We start from the raw sequence: 23,574 nt of genomic DNA, 5'->3' as shown, positions 1-23,574 counted from the left end.
CCCTCCGGATGTCTGAGCTCCTCACCCTATCTCTAAGGCTGAGCCCAGCAAATAGAGGAAGCTCGTTTTGTTTGCTTGTATCTCCGATCTCATTCTTTGGTGAGGGTCGGGACATAGATGGACTGGTTAACTGAGAGCTTTGCCTTCTGGCTCAGCTCTCTCTTCATCACAACGGTCCGGTACAATGCCTGCTGCACTGCTGCCGCCGATTCGATCCGCCTGTCCATCTCACACTCCGTTTTATCTTCACTCGTAAACAAGACCCTGAGATACCTGAACTCCCTCTCTTGGGGCAGCGAACCACTCCCAAACCAGAGGGTGAAATCCGCCATTTTCTGGTACTGACTCTCATCCCAGCCGCTTCACACTTGGCTGCAAACCCCCTGAAGGTCACGTTCTGAAGGAGCCAACAGAACCACATCATCAGCAAAGACCAGTGACGCAATCCTGAGGACCCCAAACCAAACCCCCTCCCCCCTGCAGGATTTTTTCCCCCATAACAACAAATAAGAGTTATCTTGGAGGTCATCTTTCACAAATGTTTGGCCACATTTTGTCTTTGATAAATTAAAAGGACAGTGTGTAGGATTTGGTGACATCCAGTGGTGAGGTTCTAGATTGCAACAAACTGAATACCCTTAGCTCACTCACTGTGTGTGTGTGTGTGTGTGTGTGTGTGTGTGTGTGTGTGTGTGTGTGTGTGTGTGTGTGTGTGTGTGTGTGTGTGTGTGTGTAAACCATCTCTGTAAGGTACAGATTAGAGGATTTTAATCAGTCCGACACATAAAGAAAATAGATAATACACACAGGCAGCCGCTTTCATATTCATAATTAATATTCCATACAGATTTTTCAATCCAATATGAGCAGCTTCATCAGCCCAGATTGAACAAGACATAATCCCCACTGTGTGTTATCAGATTATAGGAGACTGTTATAAAAATGGGAACTACTAATATTTTGAACAATATGTATTCATACTGTTCATTAAACTCTTCTATTTCATGTGAGCAGAAAAGACAGAAAAGGCTTCACAATAGTGACACCCATCAGGGTGTATAGCTTTACACCAGTTTTACGCAGACACGGTCTGCGTAAAACTGGGAACCATTGGGAACATTATGGCCCAGTTCCAGTCCGCCTCCGCCACCCTCACACTGCGTTTGTAGTCACACTCACAGCTGAATGAAGCACCCTTCTTTGAGGTGTGAAGTATAAATACAGCGGCAAGCTTCGAGACAATTTTCCTTAGACACTAGGACTATATCACGTGTGTATATATATATATATATATATATATATATATATATATACATATATATACATATATACATATATATATATATATATATATATATATACATACATATATATACATATATATATATATATATATATATATATATATATATATATATATATATATATATACAGATAGATAGATAGATAGATAGATAGATAGATAGATAGATAGATAGATGGATAGAGTTCACAAAATTCACGTTTCAGTTCAATACGGTACAGTGGTGCCACGGCCAATACGTTTTCAGGTAGTAATGCCAGAGAAATTTACTTGATTTCAAATGTTTGTATTTATTAAAACTAACTAATGTTCTTTTTGACTTTGAACAATGATATATTCATTTGTGTACAGGAAGCTGCAGCAACATGGCTTTTCATCATCCACTCAGCGTTGAGGTAATGTGCCGTTACAGTCAGGTAGCTCTGTGTGGCCCTTTATCTCCAGCCGTCAGGGCAACAGCCGGACCTGCGGGCTTTTTTTTCCTTGTGCATAACAGGAATTACGGTCTGGCTGAAATAGGCTCGTGAAGGAGGAATGTAACGGGACTCAATAACATTAAGCTTTATCCCTGTTAGAATCGTTATGGAATAGCTCACTAAACGCTGCAGGGATAGTTTGTAGTTTGTAGTGTGTGTGCTGCTCTTGGTTTTCTTGGTCAGATAGTTTAGCGTAGCTGCCTCACTGGAGTAGAATGTTTTTCTTCCGTGGTGGGAGTGTCTGACAGCACGTTGCCGGTTACGTTGTGTGGGTTGCCATGTTGAGCGCAGTGGCTCCACCGAGAACATTATATTTCACACAATTGAAGCTGTATTTATTTTACAAATGCAATAGTTTTATTCAAACGTATTGTTCAGTTTGTCACCCGCACAGAACCGAAAGCCTCGTACCGAACAGTTCGATACAAACACGTGTTTTGTTACACCCCTAAAATATATATATATTATTATATACAGTGTCATATGTTTAGTGTAAATATTGATATATCGCATGGTTTTTAAATATTGGGGGGTTTATTCCAAGGTGGAAAATAAATGGATATTTAGCATTGTTCATCAACAAATAGAAAAGTTGTTTTTCCATCCAGTTTTCTACATTGTTCTTCATCGTTTGAGGTTTGACTGGCGCTCCTTTAATCACAGCCTTTTCCCTTTACCCTCTTCTTCTGCATTGGTAAAATGGTTTTCTGACTGGACAATTGGTGCTTCCCATAGTTTATCTCAATGAACCAACTCCTAATGATCACATAACGATGGAAACAAGCATTCATTTGCAACTTCTACAAATGTTTTTTTAAAACAGGCCTGTTTTTGGTCTGAAGGCCTCATTCGTCTAGGGACCTATGAGAGTCTTCATTTTAGCTATCAGCTAACGTTAGCTAACATTTGCTAATCATCACCACATGTAATGTAGAGCCGAGACTGATTGCACCAGCTCTAAATATTTTCAGAAAAATATCAGAGGTGTGACCAGACGGTAGTCCTTTCGTGTCCAGCACGGTGTCCTTGCTCTCTACGAATAGCCCACTAAAGGTGCCCTTGAGCAAAGCACTAAAGTGACCACGAAGTGATTGAGTGTGCGGCTCTAGTGGGCTCTCTGGAGTTTGACGCTCATGTTTATGTCATCCTGTCCACAGACGGCTTTCTTTACACAGTTGGTACCTTGTAGTGTGTGTGTGTGTGTGTGTGTGTGTGTGTGTGTGTGTGTGTGTGTGTGTGTGTGTGTGTGTGTGTGTGTGTGTGTGTGTGTGTCCTAGCTATTTCTGCTATTGTTGCTAGGTGCATGATGTCACAGTCCAATTCGACCCTCATTGGCTGTTTCTCTCTCTTCTTTCTTTCCTATTTCAGATAGTGTGGCGAGCTGACGGGAGAGCTGAAGCGAGCGGTGAGAGGCGGCGGGGCTTTCCTCTTCCACCGTCCTCTGCTTTTCCTTCGGCCCCCATGAAAGCACTCATCCACACCACTGCACTGGAACACACCCATCGCTGTGTGTCCTCCTTTCCATCCCGTCACTGAGCTTGTTCTCTCTCTTTCTATCAATCTATCTGTCCATCTTGCACCGCAGACCAGTAGAGACCTCTCCGTAAAGACCATCGGAGATCAGTTGTTTAGGTGCTAACAGAGATCATCCTACTCTGGCGATGCAGTGGTGTATGTGACTACAGCACTTCACCAGCCCCCCCAGCCCAGAGTCTGGCTCGGTCCCTCAGGGTCCCACAGGCGATGAGGAGGGCCAGGGGGTTCGTCTCATTCTAGACTTTCTTCGCTCCACCTTGTGTCTTCATGTTTTGGGGGTCCTCTGGTGCCCCCGCCCTCTGTCGACCCCCCCGCACCCGCTGCCACCACGGCCGGCCACCCCAGTCGCCTCGTTGCCATGCCGACAGAGACACTGGCTCCAGCCCTGCCAGATAGCAAGGCCGCTGGCCCTGCAACGGCCTTCAGTTCCGCCGTACCCCTCCGCATCCTCAACAAGGGCCCCGACTACTTCAGGAGACAGGTACTGTTACATCTCTCTGTGGAATCAGCTGTGCGTGTGTGTGTGTGTGTCTGTGTGTCTGTGTGTGTGTTTAAGTGAACCTTGTTACTGAAACAACTTAGACCTTACCCAAAACGGAATGCTTTGAACAATCAAGGACTGAATTGTGTAGAAGTGGCGGGCAATATACCATATTCTTTCAATACCGAGTGATAACACTGCCACCATCACCAGTAACCAAACAGATAGTTCCACAATTAAAAGACACTAGACCCAGTGGCCTTTCTGTGTGAAGTGTGGAAAGTCTAACCCTCCCACAGTTCATAGACATGCAGGTGAGGTTAGTTGGCGACTCTTAATTGGCCGTGGGTGAGAATGTCACGGCCCCAACAGGAAAACATTTGGCTCCACCGTGTGAACAGCAACATATGTGAAGGAAGCCGTAACAAAGAGTCAGTTTAAAAAAGGCGATTGGTTTCATTTATAGATAATGCCATGAACAAGACAAAACTAAACAGGAGGCCTGGCCAAAACAAAAAAGGATGGGGGAAGTCTGTGCCCCCTAACCTCAAAACAGTGAATACACTAAACTACAAACAAGCCGTGAAAACTGAACTACCCTCCTTATTAATAAGAAAGGTTAAAAAAAACAGAAAAAAGCAACAAGGAGAAAAATAAAACTTTGTCTGGAAAACAGATCCTTCTCCTCCAGCCTCCCTTAAAAATGGGGGCAGGGCCACCCACTGATCACAGATCAGGAACACCTGAGAGCATTGAGAAATAACACCCCCATCCTTTTGACAGCCTGTGGGAAGAAACTGTTCTGGTGTCTGCTAATTTTTGGTACACAGTGTTCTGTAGCGCCTCCCAGAGGGGAGCAGCTCTCACCCTTCAGGCAGGGAAGTGCATCCCTCTGCCTGTACTGGTGTAAGATGTGCCCACCACTGAAGCTTCATACAAGATGCTGGACTGAGAGGGATCTGTTTTCATAATGTAAAGTTAGCTTTCAAAACAATACTTCTCATCTCTTCTCTGATATGATTTTAAAACTGGATGATTCTCTACCTCTACACTTCATGGTTAAGTATTTGTTCTTAAATAGAAGATGAAATCTTATCTACTACTAGATTTGAATGAATGCCTCTGACTGCACTAGATGCAAAACATTTTTTTTGATTAATCTAAAATCACAGGGAAATGTGTAGCCTACGTATCATGTAAGTAATAATTATTTTAATAATACTTATATGGCCACAGTCCATTGGCACAATAGATAACTAGAAGTATTGTCCATTTCAAAATTCATTGTGTGTTTAACACAATCAGGGCAGGAATTTCACGAAGGCCATTATGGCAATGGTTGTTGTGCCCCATCAGTTCAGCCCCTCAAAAAACCAATTAACCTGCAGCCATAGCAGCTTTTATGCCCGCCCACACTGCCCCAGCTGATTTTGCTGTCTTCTTCTCTGCCTCTTTCATGCCAATAGGATTTTTCAGTGTGTCTTTTGTTGAGTTTCTGATCGGCCAACATCTTAACTAAAACACAACAACATATCTTTGATGCATGTCATTCATAACTGGACTTTTGAAAGTATTAACTATGTCTGCTACAGCACAACAAAGTAGGAAACAATAGACACAGTTAAAGCAAACAAAACCATTTTACTACATAGGTTAGTTATGTAGCCTATGTACTGTATGGTAGAAGCACAAATATCAAGGAACAATGGCCAAATCAGCGGGGAGGTCCTGGGGTTTGCGCCCTACCTGACTGACCGTCCTTGCATGGTCTCCTCATGTCTCAGTGTTGCACCTGTGTCCATTGTCTAAAGCAGTGGTTCTTAACCTTATTGGAGGTACTGAACCCTGCGAGCTTCATCAGTGCATTCACCGAACCCTTCGTAATTGGAAAAATAAAATATGATTTCTTCAAAACATAGGTATATATTTTATTAGTGCACAAAATGAACCATGCATCAGTTGCACACAAAATCACTGTGTGCAAAGAACAAAACCAACAAAACATGAATTTCACACAAAAACATAACTCAATGAATGATTTGCGATCAGGTACGCAACTTCGTACAATGCTGTGAGGATCGGTTTGTCGACAAACAAAACATGAATTTCACACAAAAACATAACTCAGTGAATATTTACTGCAAATCAATGTGACTTTTGCTGTTGCCTTTCAGATACAAGTTCAGAAATGCGCGGCTTCACCTTGGCAAGTGCCACTCTCATATCATTTTCGCAGCAAAGTCTGTTCCTTTTCTTAGTTTTCATGTCCACCATCCTCGAAAAGGATTGCTCACACAGATACGTTGTAACAAACGGTGTGAGTATCTCAAGGGCTTTCTTGGCAATACGAGAGTATGGTACGATTTGGTGACACCAAAACGTTGAGAGCGTTGTTGTTCCGAAGAGTTGCTGTTGAAGCTGGCTCTGCTGAAGTTCAATGATTTCGTCGAGGCATTCATCGTTGACATCTGCTGTCATCTGCTGAACGCAGCATAAGTTTTAGCTTTCTCCGTGCTTTTTGGGCTACCCAAGCCACCGTACCGTTATGCTGCGTTCACACCGAACGGGGCGCTCGGTGTGAACGCACCTTAAGGAATAGACGGTCATTAATTTTTAAAGCGGCGGCTCACTGCCTTCAGTTGATCGAACCCCTGGGGTTCGATCGAACCCCTGGGGTTCGATCGAACCCAGGTTAAGAACCACTGGTCTAAAGACTTGCATGTTTTGTGAGCCTCTAAAGAAGGTTTCAGTAGAGTGTCAATGGTTGGTCTGTCTACAAGTTGTTGCCCTTAAAAGTTTGCAAGCTGTTCTGGGTGGCCCCTGCCTCTCTCCTGAAGTTGGGCCTGCTCCAACCCTTGGTACGCCGTGAGGACCATGTAGGGTAAACGTATATAGAAAATGGGTGATGAGTGTTGTGTCAATTAACATATCATTCTGAATCTGTGTCTCAGGTGGAACCCAACCCAAAGCGCCTCAGTGCTGTTGAGAGACTAGAAGCTGACAAGGCCAAGTATGTCAAGAGCCAGGAAGTTATCAACGCCAAGCAGGAGCCAATCAAGCCACCCGTTCTGGCTAAGCCCCCCGTCGGTCACACCCTCCTGTCCAAGAGAGGCTCTGGGATTGGTGGAGGAGGAAATGGAGGCGGGATACCTTTCAAAGCATCCAATAACAATGCCAAGTCAGACACATGTGCAACAAGCAGCGGCAGCAGCAAACGGGGGAATTTAAACCTGGAGATCCTTAAAAATCTGCTTAACTCATCATCCTCTTCAGGAGCAGGATCTGAAGGACTAGGGGGTGGAGCTAAGAGTGCTGTGTTGATGAGGTCATCAGGGGGAATGGCCAGGAGTTGGACACCATCGGGGTAATTTACTTATTTAATATTTAAACAATGATTATGAGCCATCTGCATATAGATCAACCTTACTGATAGTTCCTAAATTATGGGCTTGTAGGGATCCACCAGACTTTGATCAAAACTGCATTTAATTAGCTTTTTCTCATTGTGTATCAGATGCCTTGTCATGGTAATAGGTTTGTTCGATGTCAAGTGGTGTCCAAGTGGTCAGCAACCATTTTACCTCCAAGTAAAAACATTTTTGCAAGATCAGTGACTTTGTTTGGCCTATTTTCTGTAACCCGTGTAGCATTAAAGCATGGTGGGATAAACAAGTTAGCTAGTAGACAGCTGGAAAGTTAGCTAGCTTACTAATTTCACTATGCTTTAATGCTGCACTGGTTACAGCAAATGAGCCAAACAGCTGGATAGTAGCCATCGGTAGCACTGGGTTTAACTGTCCCTCCACCTCATTAGCGTTATTAAAATCCCGACAAGCTACGTAGCTAACTAGCTAGCCATCCATCTCCGGGGCTGCGTCCGCTCTACGGACCCACTGACGTGTGTTGTCAACATTACAACTACAAACAATAAATAGTTCCATGTGCATTCTTTGCCTTTCCTTGTTCTATGTCCTGTACCAAACTCCAGAAAAAACATCTGTGAAAAATGTCCTGATGTTTCTCAGGGTAAGCCAATCAGGGTTAGAGTAGGGCGGGTCGCCTGGAGCTAGAGCAACGATCCAACAGAGCTGTGGGGGCGGTGGCAGAATCATTGGTCAAGGGGTAACCATGGGCGCAGGATAAGGCATCTGGTTTTAAATGCATTTTTTTAATTTGGACAGGGGCCATGTCCATGTTGTTAAGTTACTCGTCATGTTCACAAGTAAGTCCATATACTTACTTTTTTCCTCCTGTATTTATTTTGTTTTCTTCTCCTAGGATGCCGTTAACCTACCGATCTACAATGACACTTAATGAGCAACCACCAGACTCAGCTCCCAGTCCAAGCACCTCACACTCCCTCCGATCCTTCTCCCATTCCCTGAAGGTCCCTCCGATCAACAGCGGGGGACGTCGCAGTCCACTACAGGGAGGAAACCTCAACCTTAGCAGACGAGGTGAAGGAATTATAGATCGTTCTCGCTCCCCACTACCACCTCTACTCACCTCCCACTCCTCCTCCGACCTCCTGCGACTGTGCAATGGCAAGCCACTTCGCACGGCCCGGTCCAGCAGCTCCTCAGCTCCGCCTCTTCCTCCAAAACCCAACCCTGCCAACCTCCCTCCCCCAGCTCTCTCCTTGTCATTGCCTCCCCCTCGTCCAACTCCATCCCCCTCGCTCTGCGACAACACTCAGTCGCTACCTTGTGATTTTGGAGATACTTTAACGGATGCCAACCCGGAGCTTGAGCTCGGGTCATCCGTGGCTCGTCGCTCCTCACTACACCGATCTAAATCAGACCTGTCAGACCGGTACGCCCGGGCTGGAGCTGACGTGGAACGCTTTTTTAACTACTGCGGCCTCGACCCAGAGGAGCTGGAAGCAGTTGGTCCAGAGAACTTCGCAAGGGCCAACTCAGACATTGTCAGTCTGAACTTCCGATCAGCTTCTATGATCTCCTCAGACTGCGATCGGTCGCGCCGATCTTCAAACGATGGGCTGTCGGACGGGGAAGAGGACGAGGCTGAGGAGGCTGGGGAGCGTGTTCCATACGGCATCTCGGCTGTGGAGCGAAACGCAAGAGTCATTAAGTGGCTGTACAGCATCAAACAGGCAAGAGAGACACAAAAGGTCTCGCATGTTTAGGTCAAGCACTACAGTGGATTGGATGTACTTTAAACTATAGAGAAACTGCCTCATGATTCAGAAGGGATAGATGGACTGGAATCTCTCACAGGTTTAGAGACTGTGAACTTGGTACTGAACTGAAAGTGTAGATGGATGAATGAATGGATGCAAGAGAAAGCTTGGAACAAACCGGGGAAGAAAATGAATTAAGAGATGAGAAAAAGGACTCCAGTCCACTTATGTTTAGAACAACATGAACACTGTGACCAGGAAGGAATAACACTTGGACAGTTATATGAACAAACTGTCCGGTCTGGAGAGACAAACAACCACGGGACAGACTGTCTGAGAACAAACAAGTTAATTAATTGGTTCTCAATGGACACTGTATAATCCTACAGACAAAGTCTTTCAATTTGGTGAAGTAAAAAGATGAGTGAAATGCACTGCGATTGTCCAAGGACACATCAAGTGACTGCCTCACAACAAAGGGTTAATGGCTCTTCTCACAGAGAACATTTTGGCTTGACAAAACAGAGCATTGTTAGTGGGATTATCTTCCTACATAGCTTGCTGGCTTCCTAGCATTCTATCTGTTTAGTCCACAATGTCTCCAACCTTGGTTCTGCCATCTCTGTCAGGAGCTGAGAGGACACCGGCTAGGCCAACTGTCTTCTCCATGCAGACACACAGCAGAATGTGCTGAGCTGTCTCTGAGTCTGTGTGGATTGATAGAATGAGTCAGGCGGGTAGTGGACGTCAAAAACACTTCTAAAACGCATGTTTCTGTGACCAATGTTAGGGCTGTCACTTAGTAAAAATAAATCACCTTTAGACGATTAAGAGCCAACCCGTCATTTGATTTAAGTCATTTGGATTTTTTTGTTGTAGAAGTGACACGAAACTGTTAATTTGCGTTGCCTCCACTGCATCACTGAGAGACATGGACACAGGAGTTTTCAGATTTGTTTTGGGAATCACTGTTGAGGCTAAACCACACTGCCGCCGAACTCCGCATGTCAATTGTTAGCTGTCTATTCTTTTCTATGTAGAACCCCCCCACACCGGCAGCTTGGCTACCCTTCACCCCCTGTCCTATTTCTATCCTCGCCGCCCCTGAAAAGACCACATGGGATTTAAAGCTAATTCAGAGGTGGAAAAAGTAACATTACTCAGATCTTTGCTTTAGTAAAACCACTAATGACACATGATGCGGCACTACAGTGGCAGTGTGTTTTCAGGGTTACTTTTTTACACAGTTTTTAAATCTATGGTTTCAAATCCTTCATCCTTCTTCTTCACACTAATTCTCAAATGGTTGGTGTCATGATTATCTGGTGACCATAGCTCACTGGTTACCTGCATTTTGCATTGGCAAAGAGAGCAACATTAGCCTAGTTTACAGACAGGTCAGAGTGACAATTAAGAGATGCATTCAATAGATCAGATCAATACATTTTAACTGTGATTTAATTTAAAAAGTGACAGCCCTAATGGTTAGATCCTCATAACAACTGGTACCACTGAAACATGATACTGGTTGGTCAGGGCCACCATTAACATTAGTAGTTCCCCCTGTGCTTTTCCTGCCAGTCAAATGTCCACTTTGAGAAAGGCCGATGTCACAGTGTTGACGTCTCTGTTTAAACCGACCTTGAAAAGGGTCCCAGATACTGAACTCCATCTGTCGAAATTCACTTTGGAAACTCAGTGCCGCTGGTACACCGTGTGACCGTGATGACGTTGATATTGTTATTGGTGACTGCTAAAGGAACATTTGAACAGTTTAACTTAAAGGGTCACAAAGAATTGGTTATTAACCAGTCGAATGTTAAGAAACTCATGAAACACAAATGGTACTAAGCTAGCTTTAGCTGTTGTTAAGCTAGATGTTGTAATTGCTGAATGAAGGCCTTGAAGTGTGTGATGATCGTTATGCTGATGATATTTAAACAATTTTGTCATCAGCCTGTTCATGTCAAACAACAAACCATTTCACTGGAGAGTTTCAGTGTCCTGTGATGGGATGCGGTCATTCAGAGGCCGTTCCACACGGTCAATGATCTTAATCAATGAGTACATACATGTCATTTGGGGGATTTTTTGTAGAAAATTATATTTGTTTAAATGGTCACATATACTTAATGTTATTACTAACGGTGCTGAGTACACTAGATTTTGAAATTACCCAACCTAAAAACTCCAGTGTTGCAGTCCCTTAAGGGTCTCCCTCCAAAGCCACTCCCCCAAAATGATCGTTATGAATGTAAACAACAAACATGGCTGTTACTAATACTCACAGCTATCAAGCTAGCAGCTTGTGAAAAACTCTTGTGACAGCAATGAGTGCACGGGCAAAAGGCTTGCATGTATACAGGTAGGTAGCTCGTCCAATCATTTCAATCGGCCCAAATTGGAAAAAAAGATATTTCTTTTATATGTCCCTGTTACGATTTGAGGAGTGTTATTTTCAAATCGTTGAATTGTATTATTCATCTTGATAAATGATCTAACTGCAACTGATGCTGACAGGTTTATTCAGAAGGAAATCATTCTAATTATTAATGCAAGTTTGCCAAACTACTAAATGACACTCACCTGTTGTCTGGTCAGTGTGCTCTCTGCATGCTGGTGTCTGCATTATGTCTGTAAGACAGCATGTAGGGGGATTTCCTTGATGAAGAAGCATACCTCTTCTTCATTGTGTTTGATCCATGTGAGTGTCTTTATTCTCTTCATAAAGACAACACTGTAAGATGTTAAAGATAAATGGCCAAGGTGTAAGTGATCAGCCTCGACTAATGATCCTCATCATCAATTGAATACACCAACCTGGTTTGGTGAAGTGCAGCAGGACCTGCTTCCAATCCGAAGGTTTGTTCGGTTTATTTTCCTCTGTTGCTCCCGGTCACTCTGATGCTACGGGATGACATCACCAAAATGGTCCAATGAACAAGTTACCTATCATACCGCATGGCTCCTGTCAGTAAAATGTTTTACGCACATCCACATGCACATCTGTGGGATGAATCAAAGGTAAAAAAAACAGAAGTACGTCACACGGGTCTCGAGTTGTAGGAGCATAGAAGCGTCCTTCAACAGAGATGGCAATCTGCGATGAAATGAACAACGCCTTAAGCAGGACACCAAAACTCTCCTTTCAAAACAGTGTTGATTACGTAGACCACTACCTACAGTGATAGCAATACTATAAATACGCTGCCTGTTCAGTCTCACGGGACAGTACGGCACAGGAGGGAGGAAGGGTGTGCTTGTTTTTAACGTCACAGAACCCTCCGTGCTGCGTTCACGGTGATCGTTCTTGTCGATGCCCTCGGCTCTGCTTCTTCTCCCTCCGCCTCTCCATCGGTCCAAAACCTATGTCTCCACCTTAGGGTGTGTCCCCACTAACGATGGGGGGGGAATGATATCACTCTGGTCATCTGTCCACATGTCTGCAAGTCGCTGACACGTCTCAAGGCCTGAAGCCATATTGGTGTGAATGCAGCGCCTCGGTCAGCGTCTCCCTAACTGTCAGTGTGTCTGTCTGCCAGCTCCCTTACCTCAGCCTTAAGTGTGTCGACAGCAACAACCCCGCTGGGCTCACTTCACTTCCCTGCATAATAAATGCCTGTTTAGCTGAGAATATGGACAAAAAGGTAAAATGTTTCAGCTTGAAATCATGAAATCTAATTCACCTATCCATGAACTAGCTAAACTTAGCTCAGGGCTTTGAAGGGACAGTGTGTAGGATTTGGTTCCATATAATGGTGTGGTTAACATCCGACTGAATACCCCTCCGCTCACTCCCTTCCTATCTAAGACGAAGTGTAACATGAGAGCGAGTGCAAAACCGAGGCAAACCGAGGCAATACAATAACCACAGTCTCATGGCAGTTCGCGAAATAGTAACAGAATGCAATCTATTGGTTTTGTGTACAAGGACAGGATAGAACAATTTTGTTTTTAGGACCACAATATGTAAAAAATAAAAAAAGTTGAAAGTTAATCAAGTTTTGGAAAAATATCATGGTTGGGCTGAAAATAACTGTACAGTTTGGTTAAGGCAACAAAACCACAACGCGGTGTTGAACACCGGCCTCGTGGTTGGAAGTCCTGTGTTTGTTGGACCCATCCATTTCCCCTCCCGCTCACCAAAAGTGGTCTCTTTGGATATTAAAATACTAGTTCACTTGCTCTGACTGTTGCTTAGTCACGTGAATGCATTTCATTTGTGGGTCCACCATGAAAAAGATGGACGTTTTGTGTCTATGTACATGGAAACCAATAGATTGCATTTCCTGACCATTTCACGACCTAACAGGATTCTGGGCTCTGATAAAAAACACTTTAGGAGAAACAGTAGTCAGACAGCGGTACCACGGTGTCACACTGACTGTATCGCAGGTTCACCAGCGTGACGGAGAACTACGGTGGCCTTCAGGTAACGCAAAAAAGCTGAAGGAACTGTCTAGTGTTTCTTTTGTCTGCTCTCTGTAGATATACTCTAATCTAATGAAAACGATTGCTAGTTCAGGTGATTATACACTGACTAGTTATGAATATTTTATTCCATTTCTGCTAATGGATCCTCTAAATGCTAAACTCTAGCCCTTTAATGCCAAAAATGCTCCTTTTTTGTTGAACAATACTTTATAAGCACAAGTCCGTACATATCCTGGTAGATCCTCACTAAAGTCATAATACACTAATCAATCAAGCCTTAAGACGTCTCACACAGTGATCACAGACTGGCCACCAACAAGCTAGCTAGTTCAAGAAGAGGGAATCTAACCTGTCTGGGTAAAATGGCATTGTGGGAGTTGTATGAAGTTTCACCTTTTGATGCATCCAATCTTTGCTTCATAGACTGAAGTGAACCCAGCTGGGATAGAAACCCCTCCCCCGTCCCAGTCCCCTGCTCTGAGCTCAGGGTTGTTCTAGCATGTTCCTGTCCAGAACCCTGATGAGTCGTTCGTCGTCCCCCCATGTGTCTCCTGCTGCTGCTTCTCACTGTCAGCATTAATAAAGACCATGTCCCGGTCCTTTGGCAGTCTCTCCATGCTTCAGTTTCTCTTTCTACATGGTGTGCCCGTTTATTTTTATTTTTACTTTTGGATCGACAGATAGAGTTCGTCTGTGGTACTTGCTTTGTTTTTATTTCCCTTCTCTGTGTAAATGCTGTAAGAACAAATGTATATATTTGATTTTTAAAAAGCCATGTGTTGGATTTCAGTTTTTTTTTCTCCGTCTGAAGGTTTATGTGTTACAAAAGATTCCGAACAAAAAAACCTGCTGTGTTGCTCTTTGCCCTCGGTACAGAACCGCCTGATCAGAGTGGGCGGAGTGTCTCAGAGACGTAGTGTTGACCGTGTTTTTTCGACGTGGAAACTGTTACATTTTGCTTGATTGAAAAAAAAAAAAAAAAAAAAAAAAAAAAAAGTGTTCATGTTTAGTTTCTTTTGATTATTTCAATAAATGGCTTCTTTTGCCATGTCTCTCACTGATGTCTTTTGTGTCCATCCCATAAAGTAGACTGTAACTTTTTGCTGGACAGCGACTGCTGTGACCATAGGAGGTAACTGAAGGATAACAGTTCATTACACTTCTCTTTATTTACAAAGATTCTCTTAAGCAGGAAGAGAACACTCTAAATAAAGCGAAAACTGAACCGATATTGATTCTTTTAGGTGTCTAAAATACGTCCACAGCAGTACATTGCTCTTATGCTGGTACTCCTGTTTGTTTTTACAAACTCCATCTACTGTAGTAATACACTGATTATGGAGAAGATGCTCATAAAACTAACTAACCACTTCAAAACACCTAAACTTTAGAGAGGCAAAGTTCTGCTGTTATCACCAGGAGACCTGATTTCGGAAAAAAATATGTATGGTTGTCAACGAGGCGACTGACAAATATTTTTTTTTTATCCAGTTTGAATTGTGCCATTCAATTATAAATTAAAAAAACGCGTCAAGAAAGTCTCGGTTTTTTGTTAAAATGCTGAAGTATTAGACTGTAAAAATAGGTAATTATAAAAACTACACACCCAAAAGTCTATGAGACCCTTGCTCATTATTTCTCTTCCCGGCTGACAGCTAAGTAACCTGGCTATTTTTTAGCGATGTATATTGTGCGAGATTGTGCAAGTGGTTTTACATTAAACTACTGTGGTACTGTGGCAAAATGCAACTTTCTTGACAAGCAAAATGATCTTTCAATAGGGTCCCCTGGGTGACATGGAAGGGGCAGATCATTGCACCCCCCAATCACTTTAAGTCATTTGTGGACGCTCTGCACTGGTACCATAACAGCACGAAATCTACTGAAGATAGACAAAAATCGACCTACACCTGTCCAAATGATTCAGCCTGTGGGAATTTCGTGTGTGCATCATCAAACCTCACTACATTTATGAACTTGCTCACAACAGGATCAGTTATCATTACCGGAACATGGACCAGCGCTGGGCTGTGAGGTGAGTTCGACACAGCCCTTCTCCCCATATCAGATCATTAGAAAACACATAGCTCTCCTCAAATTACTCTTTGTATTATCAGAATTTGATCCATCAAGTCCAATAACAGTTGAGAAGTGTCAAAGAGCCATAACAGTAAATTATTTTAATACCTGTTATGTGTGCACGGAGCCTGAGGGAAGTCTGAAGCCCAAAACTGCTGAAGCCTTAGGAGGCCTGGAAACTGCTTTCAGCGTATACCACTCTGGAATGAACAAAGATTTCAGTTTTCAATTTTTGTCAGACTCTGTTGCGGTCCTGAAACATTAAAGCAGTCACATGATTTTATTCTGAGCAGCACTCTACACTTTATTTGTCCTTGAAATCTTGTTTGTCAAAAGTAAAAAAAAAAAGTAGAGTTCCTCTCAATAAAAATACAGTCACATGTCTAAGGACGTTTTTATTGGCTTTTTAGGTTGTCCAACTTCATTGAACTACTTCATATGTCATGAAGTCATAGTCAGGACCACTGTGAGCAGGAAGCAATGAAAAGGTTCAGCGAACCTCTAAAGGAAATGTTTTTATGAGAGTTCAAACAAGGACATTTGTCAATGTGTTACTTACAATTTGAGGTGATTTTCCCTTTAATTTTCACAAAAAAAACTACAGTCCAAATAACTACAAACTGTACATGTTCAAAACTGAAATCTTCATACACAACTTCAACAACAAGAACCCCACCTCGCATACATCCACAACCTGAGGACATAAAAATAAATTAAGAAATATAAGCCCCACTTTTATCCCACTTTTTTTTCATCCTGGAGTGTAAGAGTGCTCAGAGGAGGCTCATGCAGCCCCTGTGGGTCGGACACTCCAGGGGATTTCTTGGAGTGATCTGACAGGAGACAAGAGGAGTCTGGCTGAGAGAGGACCAAGAGTGGAGCAGAGAAAGTCAGGTTTAAGTACAGCTGAGGTTGATGAGGAGAATGAGCCACAGCTGTGCAGCCATCAGTAGTTTTTTTTTCTTTTTTTTTTTAGAAAAAACTTAAATGAACATAACCTGGTCTCTCCAAGCTATACTTTTTTTTCATGTGCTGGTCAATTCAGAGATTTTGGTCTATTTAGCTTCAATAACATGCTGTCTTTCAGACTAGTGGAAATGAAAACATCCAAAATACACATTAAAGTGTTTATTTCACTACTTCCTCACGTCTATTTGAGTCTGTACATTTCTCCTAAATTCACCAAAAGTTAACAGTTGATAATGCCTCATTTGCATATTTAAACATGACATTTCAGAAAACAAAATATAATTCTCTTTATAAAAGTAACCACTTGGGGGAGTTTCGTTGTCATATCTTATAGTTAATATTTTTACCCTATTCACATGGGATGTCTGAGTCCAGGACAGAAATTACTGAAATGATTGTTATACTCTGCAGGGAGTACTAGGAAAACAGAGCCATAATCTCTCATTTTTATCTCTACAGGTTTTGCATCATACTTTCATATGTATGAATGTTAAGCAGTCATTCAATAACATTCTCTGGTGATGTTAAAAGTGTGTTAAAAGCTGCAGCATTAAACCTGGAGAATGTTTGTGATCTCAGTCTCTGGATCCAATCAAAATGCATATAACAACACAGAGCTGGTGTCCTGCAGTGTCTGCTTTCTGACTGAGAATAAATCATCTATTTTACTCTGTTGCTGACTGGTCCCTGTATTCTGGTGATGGAAAATCAACGCAACACACACACACAATCCACTCCTCATCATATTGAATCATATTGTCCTCTCCGTCTCCATCTCATCTCCCCACGCCTTTGATACATTCATCTCTTCATTAAAGGAGCTCCAATAGATTATTCTCCAACTCACAGTATTTTAATTGAGAAAACGCTTGTTCAAATTCCAGAAGAGAAAAAGAAGTGCATTACAAAATAATTAATGCTTTTATCCTTCCAGTGCAATGTTCAGATTAAGTCTTGGATTTAAGAGCAATGAGTGTGTTTTCTGTAAAGGTGATATTTAAACAGCTTTTTTTCCTTCATGAAACTCAACTCTATATTGAATCCTCTCTGAATAGAAAATTATCTGACCCTAACAATCAGTCAACATTTTGTTTTAATTATTATTATTTTGTATGCATCTTTTTTTTAAACTTATGCTATATGTTTTTCAAGATTTATTATGCTCAAATAATCATTTTATTTTGTTATTGTCTGCTTGAATGTGTCAATGTGGTATCTGCTCAGTTTATAGAATGATAACGTCATAACTGAAATGATGCCTCGTTGACATTGCTGTGAGGTGAAAAACATTGTTGCGGTGTCATGTTGCCACAGTCGACCTTCACTCTAATGGGGTATTTGCTGCCATCTAGCGGTTAGAGTGACAAACTACAGGACAAACGCCAGCTCAAAGACTAACGAAGGGCACAAGAGATATTTGAATACAATCTATATTATATAAAGAGGGTTATTAGTATTTGTACAATTTTGACATTTTCAATCCCTTCCTTATGAATTCGTATTTGACAGATGAATATAATCATTTTTTTTAAATGGTGATGGTAGTAGTCACGTGATATCAACACCCGGAAGAGAAACACTGGTCATGCAGCTGTAGTTCCTTCAATACGAGTCTTCCAGCAGTAAGTAAACTTAATGTTCTCTGTGTTTATGTTTTTAAAGAACTTCGTTTGGGTCGGAACCTCCCGTCAGCCTCAGGGTGACGTCACGCTGCGTCGCGTGCTACACATTCTCTTTGTTTAGGTTAACGGTCCACAGCTCGAGCTAAAGCATTGGTAGAAAATAAGGTGCATTTTTCAAGTACTATACTGCATTCTGAGATACTTTATACTTCTACTTCACCACAGTTCAAAGTTAAATATTCTACTTTTTACTACAATTATCTGACAGCTGGAGTTAGTGTTTACTGATCAGATTAAGATTGTACATACAAAACATCAATAGTTTACAGAATATAATTAGTTGTATTCTATAAATACGCAACAGTGTTTTTCCATACACTGTTAATGTATTTAAAAGTATTTAAGTATTTAAAAGTAGCTTCAATATTAAAGTGCTACTTATACTTATGTTTATCAGCAATACGTTGTTATTAAATATAAAAATGGACATTCTGCATTATGACTACTACCAAGTATATTTTGTGGGTAATTCTTACTGTACTGTTTTAATGTTGTACAATTGTGACTGAAGGACTTTCATTTGCAACTGATTATTTTTACAATGTGAAATAATGTTACTTTTACAGGAGCAAAGCACGTGAACACTTCCTCCACTACTGTCGAACAGCAGCAGGTAGTGCAGGATATCGGGAGAACAAAGAACACTTTAGCAGAAATAACAAAACCATTGGTCATAGTATGGGTTCTACCGACCTCTGTATAACCAAGACAGCATCAGGGAGTTTCATCATGGCAGTGAATGCACCAAAAGAAAGAAAACTCCAAGAGTTCTAAACACAGTTGAGAGAATATTTCAATACATCCAAATTCCAATTAAACACTGGCTAAAAAATAAACCGATAGTGCCAGAGTGAAACAAAGTTTAACACAATATAAAGGAAATTATTTAGAACATTGGAAAGAATAAACTCAAACCCACCATAGATCATAATGGTGTGTGGTCCTAAAAAGAGATGATGAATCTTCAGAATGTCTCTCTGCTGTCAGAGGTAGAAAGCAGAGACAATCATCATCATGTATCTTTCCCCTGCAGAGATGAGCTGGTGTGCGCTGGATGAGGAGAACTTCCGGCGCTGCTGTCAGCTCCTCTTGCAGCTGTCGGATCGGCTGAGAGACGGCTGGAGCTGGGAGCCGGTCCAGGTGAGGAGGTCTGGACTCGTCACCTGTCACAGACAGAGCCCCCCCCTGAACGTGGTTTAATGGTGCTTTCTGATCCGGGGCTGCAGGGTTCGGAGGAGGGCTACCTGAGGAAGACCTCTCTCAGGTCGGTTGTCCTCGACCCGAGCCCGATGTGGGACCACGACGGATCCGGTCCAGACTTGGAACCTAGCACTCCCTGTCAGTCCTGTACTGATCAGCGGGGACGGGAGAAGGAAGAGGTGAAATGGGCCAATATTTATTTCGTTTTTTTATCTTGTTTTTCAATATTTGCCATGACTAAATATTACTCAATTATATGTGTCAGTAGTATTAAAATGTACTTTTTATGAAAATATTAAACTAATAACACACACACCTCTGCACCTCTAATAATCTAGCATTATAGTGAACTCTATTCCATTCACCTCTGCATCTCTTCCTCCAGTCTGGTCTTGTTGCCTCAGTGGATACTGACAGCATCAGCGCTGACGAGGATGATGATGATGATGATGATGATGAAGATGACGGGGTCTGTACGGTGTCTGGAGGCAGCAGCCAGCTGATCCAGTACGAGTATCACATCCTGCATTCCTGCAGCTACGCTACTCCTGTGCTCTACTTCAGAGCCTTCACTCAGGGTGAGACAGTCACTTCACACACACACACCCTCACACACACACACAGACACACACACTGCTACTCTGACTGTGTGACATAATGTTTATGGTGCATTGAATATGAATACAGATAATATTGTTTGATGGTTTTGAGGTAGGATTTAAGTTCTTGTATCCTCTGAGGGGTTTGTCTGTGGTGTACTTAGCTGCGCGTATGGATAGACTACTAGAATATCAAAAGCAAGTCAAATTTAGACACAAAGACAAAAGACACAAAGACATAGTGAAGAAAAGATAGATGTTGATGAAAAATAAAATAGAACAAAAGGTAAAAACATGTCAATAAAAGAACTACAACTAGAAAGAAAAACAAAAAAAGACAACGTCACATAAAAGCAAGTTTGTGAAATGGGTTCTAGAGGGACGATTGTAACATTTCGGGGGATATATATTAACAGTAATATAATTTAATATGAATAACTATGTTTTCATTAATCAGAATCAATGTCTTGTTGAGGTTTTCGTTAGCTTAGAATGAGTCCTTCATATCTACATATGGAGCCAGTTCTCTTCAGAGGTTCCACCATGATGCACCGTCATTTTTTCTACAGTAGCCCAGAACAGACAAACCACACACTGGCTCTAGAGAGAGCTTTCTAAGTTGTTATGTTACCTGAAGGCCACCGTAGTTCTCTAACACGCTACTTAAACTGCAGTAAGAGTGTAAAACCGTAGTTGGCCAGCCGCTGTCTGACTTCTGTTGCTCCTATATGGAACGCCTCTGAGTGAGGCAACCCTCGGTTCTTCATTCCTTGGCTCAAATTAACTCTTGGAAAGGCAGGAGTGAGCAGAGGGGCATTCAGTCGGTTTCAATCTGCAATCACACCACTAGGCAGCAGTAATTCCTACACACTGTCCCTTTAACAAGTCATTTAAAAGAAATAACTGATTCCATGTAAGGCCCAAACCATCAATATATTCCTTTTTTTATAGATGACACTTTGCAGCCTGTTGCCTGTAACTTACTATGAATAAAAAACATACAACTGCCTTCCACAATGTACTTTAACTAGAATGAACCAAAACACAATTGAACAGTAATGGCCTAAAGTAAATGAAAAGACCGTGGACATTCATAGCGGATGCAACAGGGTTAAAACGTATTCTTATGGAATGAACAGCAGAATAAAACATCACAGACAACACAGAGATGAATAAACCACAAAATCTCCACAGCGGCTACAACCAAGAATACACTAATGAGAGCACAACAAAGAGCACACACACACACACACACACACACACACACACACACACACACACACACACACACACACACACACACACACACACACACTGCGTTACTTTTTATAAGACTCAAATATCAGACACAATTGATTCCTCCTGAAAAATGTATTGACTACAATATTTTCTGAGGATGCCCTCAGTGATATCTGTGCTTCGTCTTCTTCCTTGCCACATCAGAGGGGAGGAGCCTGTCCTTGGAGGAGGTTTGGAGTTCAGTCCACCCCAACTTCAGGCTTCGGCTTGAGAGCAGTCCTCTGAATACGATCACTCTGCAGGTAAAACCAGGACACCACATGTAGCCATCAGATGTTTCATCGCCCCGCCCCCCTCCTCCTCGGAGCTCCACTGACATCTCCCCTCTGTGTCTGTGTGTCAGGAGCATCCTCTGCTGGGTCAGCCCTTCTTCATGCTCCACCCCTGCAGGACAGAGGAGTTCATGAGGCCCGTTCTGCAGGCGGCTCAGGACCAACACAGGTAGGATTGATTCAAAAACACAGTGGACGTATTATGGAGCTAGATGTAGAACTAGGTCCATGCTCAATCATCAAACCAAGGGATGTAGAGCTCACAGTGTCGTCAGGTATCTGTCTCTGTGTGTCTCTGCAGGCCAGTGAACTACGTGCTGTCATGGCTCAGTGTTGTGGGTCCCGTGGTGGGTCTGGACGTCCCTCTGAAGTACTCCACCTTGCTCTGTCCTGCAGACTCGCCAGACTGAGGCTGTCGTCATCACCGTGGAGTCTCTCTGTAAGGAGGCTGGATTGTGAAACGGGCAACTGCCCCGTCGCCCGACATCCCCTGAAGTCAAAGGGGTGGGGCAAATTGGTGTGTTCATTTAATGGCAATTTAATTAGGCAATATACTAAAACACACACAAAAAGCGTATCATTGAGCTGTGTTTGTAGAAGGCCCTGTGTCAAAAACTGAGTTTTAATACTTTTAGTGTTACTTAAGATATTATGTGTACATGGTGCATATTCCTAAAAGGACATCTATTGCCTCCACATGGCTCTCAACATGGCGATTGCTGAGCTGCTGGTAAGAAGCTAACAGTCATAACAGCGCTAACTTTGCAAACAACCCAAACAGTGCTTGCAGAGCTAAAAGTGTTTACTTGGGGTACACTCACATGCACTGATATGCAATAAAAGACTTTGCGGCAGGCCCGGTAAACAAAGCATGGAAACAAAGGAGAGTGACTTTATTCTCTGATCAGGAGATAACTACACTATATCTTTACTTAGATGGTATATGCTTGCTGCTATATAAATGCTCTGAATATTATAAAGAGAACCTTTAAAAAAAACAAATTAGTTTAAATATGTTTTGTAGGTGTCACCAAGTCTGTGACATATGCAAAACGATGGCGTTCTCGTGTACGTATAGGATGTGAATTTGACTTTTTGACTTGTTTTATTCATAGGATGCAATCTGAAAGCATCTGATAATAAATATTTTTTTCAAACACCTGTAGTGTGTCTTTACTGTCTGTTCAGCCTCCAGTTAGAGGGCAGTAAACTGCCACAGTCGGGTTATTACAGACCAGCTCAGACTGTCAAGTCAAGGTATGAACACTCAACTTGAACTGAGGAAAGGTATCTTTTCTACTTCATGGACTTTGTTGCTTTCCTGTAGCTACTGCTGGAGTTTTAGTTTGTTATGATGGGCACAGATTCTCTTTTCCGTCCGAGGCTGTACGCTCTAGTGCCCTAGATTTATATCTTCTCTCCAAACATGGGATAATGTGATTGATTGTTTAAAAACAAGATTACAATATACAGACACGTTGCTTTTATTTTCATTACATCTGTGACATGGATGTCCTTCCTCTTACCTGAATCCTTTTGACATGGCTTCAGATGTACATTTTAAGTTTACATCCTGAAGTATTAGAGGCTTGATTTATTAGCTAAAGCCAAGCAAGTAATTAGTTTGTTTAAACATTAGTTGAGTATCTTTAGAAAGCCCAAAGGGAGATGATCCTGATTCACAGATCTGTTCTGTTAAGAGTTAAACGAGGTAGGTATCTGATATATGATTGGACCAATTTGTAAATGATCGGAATTTGTGTGATCCTTGGATGAGTTTCAACTCTGATATATAAGAATGTACAGTTACTGTTCCTCTTTTAAATCATACTCACACATAGATTACCTTCTCATTTCCAGCACTATTCTCTTCTCTGTGGTACATCATAATCATAATAATATACTAGTACATCAGAGGCATGATCTCATCTACCAGCTGAAAAGGAAACAAACTCAAACTTGTTCTCCAACATTAGTCAAATATGTGAAAGGTAAGTCGAATAGACATCAGTAGTAGAACAAATAAACAATGAGAAATCTGACTTGCTTGTTGGGGCTCCACAAGGTTCAGTGCTGGGTCCAGAGTTGTTTGTATTGTAGAATA

At 42.2% G+C, this 23,574-nt stretch overlaps 2 protein-coding genes across 4 annotated transcripts; both read left to right on the top strand.

Moving 5' to 3' along the window:
• The first annotated feature begins 3,673 nt into the window (after positions 1–3,673).
• Positions 3,674–9,254, top strand: fam110b (family with sequence similarity 110 member B). The gene is made up of 3 exons (XM_054596589.1): positions 3,674–3,796; positions 6,748–7,160; positions 8,075–9,254. The coding sequence occupies exons 1-3, from the start codon at positions 3,674–3,676 to the stop codon at positions 8,940–8,942; spliced, it is 1,404 nt and encodes a 467-aa protein (XP_054452564.1). The 3' UTR covers positions 8,943–9,254.
• An 8,722-nt stretch (positions 9,255–17,976) lies between these two features.
• On the top strand, positions 17,977–22,625 carry atg10 (ATG10 autophagy related 10 homolog (S. cerevisiae)). Of its 3 annotated transcripts, none has more exons than XM_054596451.1 (7): positions 17,977–18,040; positions 19,134–19,240; positions 19,327–19,479; positions 19,686–19,878; positions 21,343–21,440; positions 21,542–21,639; positions 21,772–22,625. In XM_054596451.1, exons 2-7 carry the CDS (start codon positions 19,136–19,138, stop codon positions 21,878–21,880), a joined length of 756 nt encoding a protein of 251 aa, XP_054452426.1. In that variant the 5' UTR covers positions 17,977–18,040; positions 19,134–19,135; the 3' UTR covers positions 21,881–22,625. The 3 variants fall into 3 exon arrangements, with proteins under 3 accessions (XP_054452426.1, XP_054452427.1, XP_054452428.1); XM_054596452.1 differs by lacking the exon at positions 17,977–18,040 and adding an exon at positions 18,103–18,205; XM_054596453.1 differs by lacking the exon at positions 17,977–18,040 and adding an exon at positions 18,673–18,713.
• Positions 22,626–23,574: the final 949 nt, after the last annotated feature.

The sequence above is a fragment of the Anoplopoma fimbria genome, chromosome 3 (assembly GCF_027596085.1).
Source record: "Anoplopoma fimbria isolate UVic2021 breed Golden Eagle Sablefish chromosome 3, Afim_UVic_2022, whole genome shotgun sequence".
Taxonomy (NCBI): Eukaryota; Metazoa; Chordata; class Actinopteri; order Perciformes; family Anoplopomatidae; genus Anoplopoma; species Anoplopoma fimbria.
Note: the sequence above shows the minus strand (reverse complement) of the source record. Positions and strands in the feature narration are given on the sequence as shown.

What these genes read in the sequence shown, in the direction of transcription:
- atg10 (XM_054596451.1), top strand. Translation starts at nt 19,136, where the DNA reads ATGAGCTGGTGTGCGCTGGATGAGGAGAACTTCCGGCGCTGCTGTCAG. An exon ending in GGAGCTGGGAGCCGGTCCAG is followed by an intron (nt 19,241 to 19,326) that starts GTGAGGAGGTCT and finishes CCGGGGCTGCAG; the next exon opens with GGTTCGGAGGAGGGCTACCT. An exon ending in TGAATACGATCACTCTGCAG is followed by an intron (nt 21,441 to 21,541) that starts GTAAAACCAGGA and finishes TCTGTGTGTCAG; the next exon opens with GAGCATCCTCTGCTGGGTCA.
- fam110b (XM_054596589.1), top strand. Translation starts at nt 3,674, where the DNA reads ATGCCGACAGAGACACTGGCTCCAGCCCTGCCAGATAGCAAGGCCGCT. An exon ending in CCGACTACTTCAGGAGACAG is followed by an intron (nt 3,797 to 6,747) that starts GTACTGTTACAT and finishes TCTGTGTCTCAG; the next exon opens with GTGGAACCCAACCCAAAGCG. An exon ending in AGGAGTTGGACACCATCGGG is followed by an intron (nt 7,161 to 8,074) that starts GTAATTTACTTA and finishes TTCTTCTCCTAG; the next exon opens with GATGCCGTTAACCTACCGAT.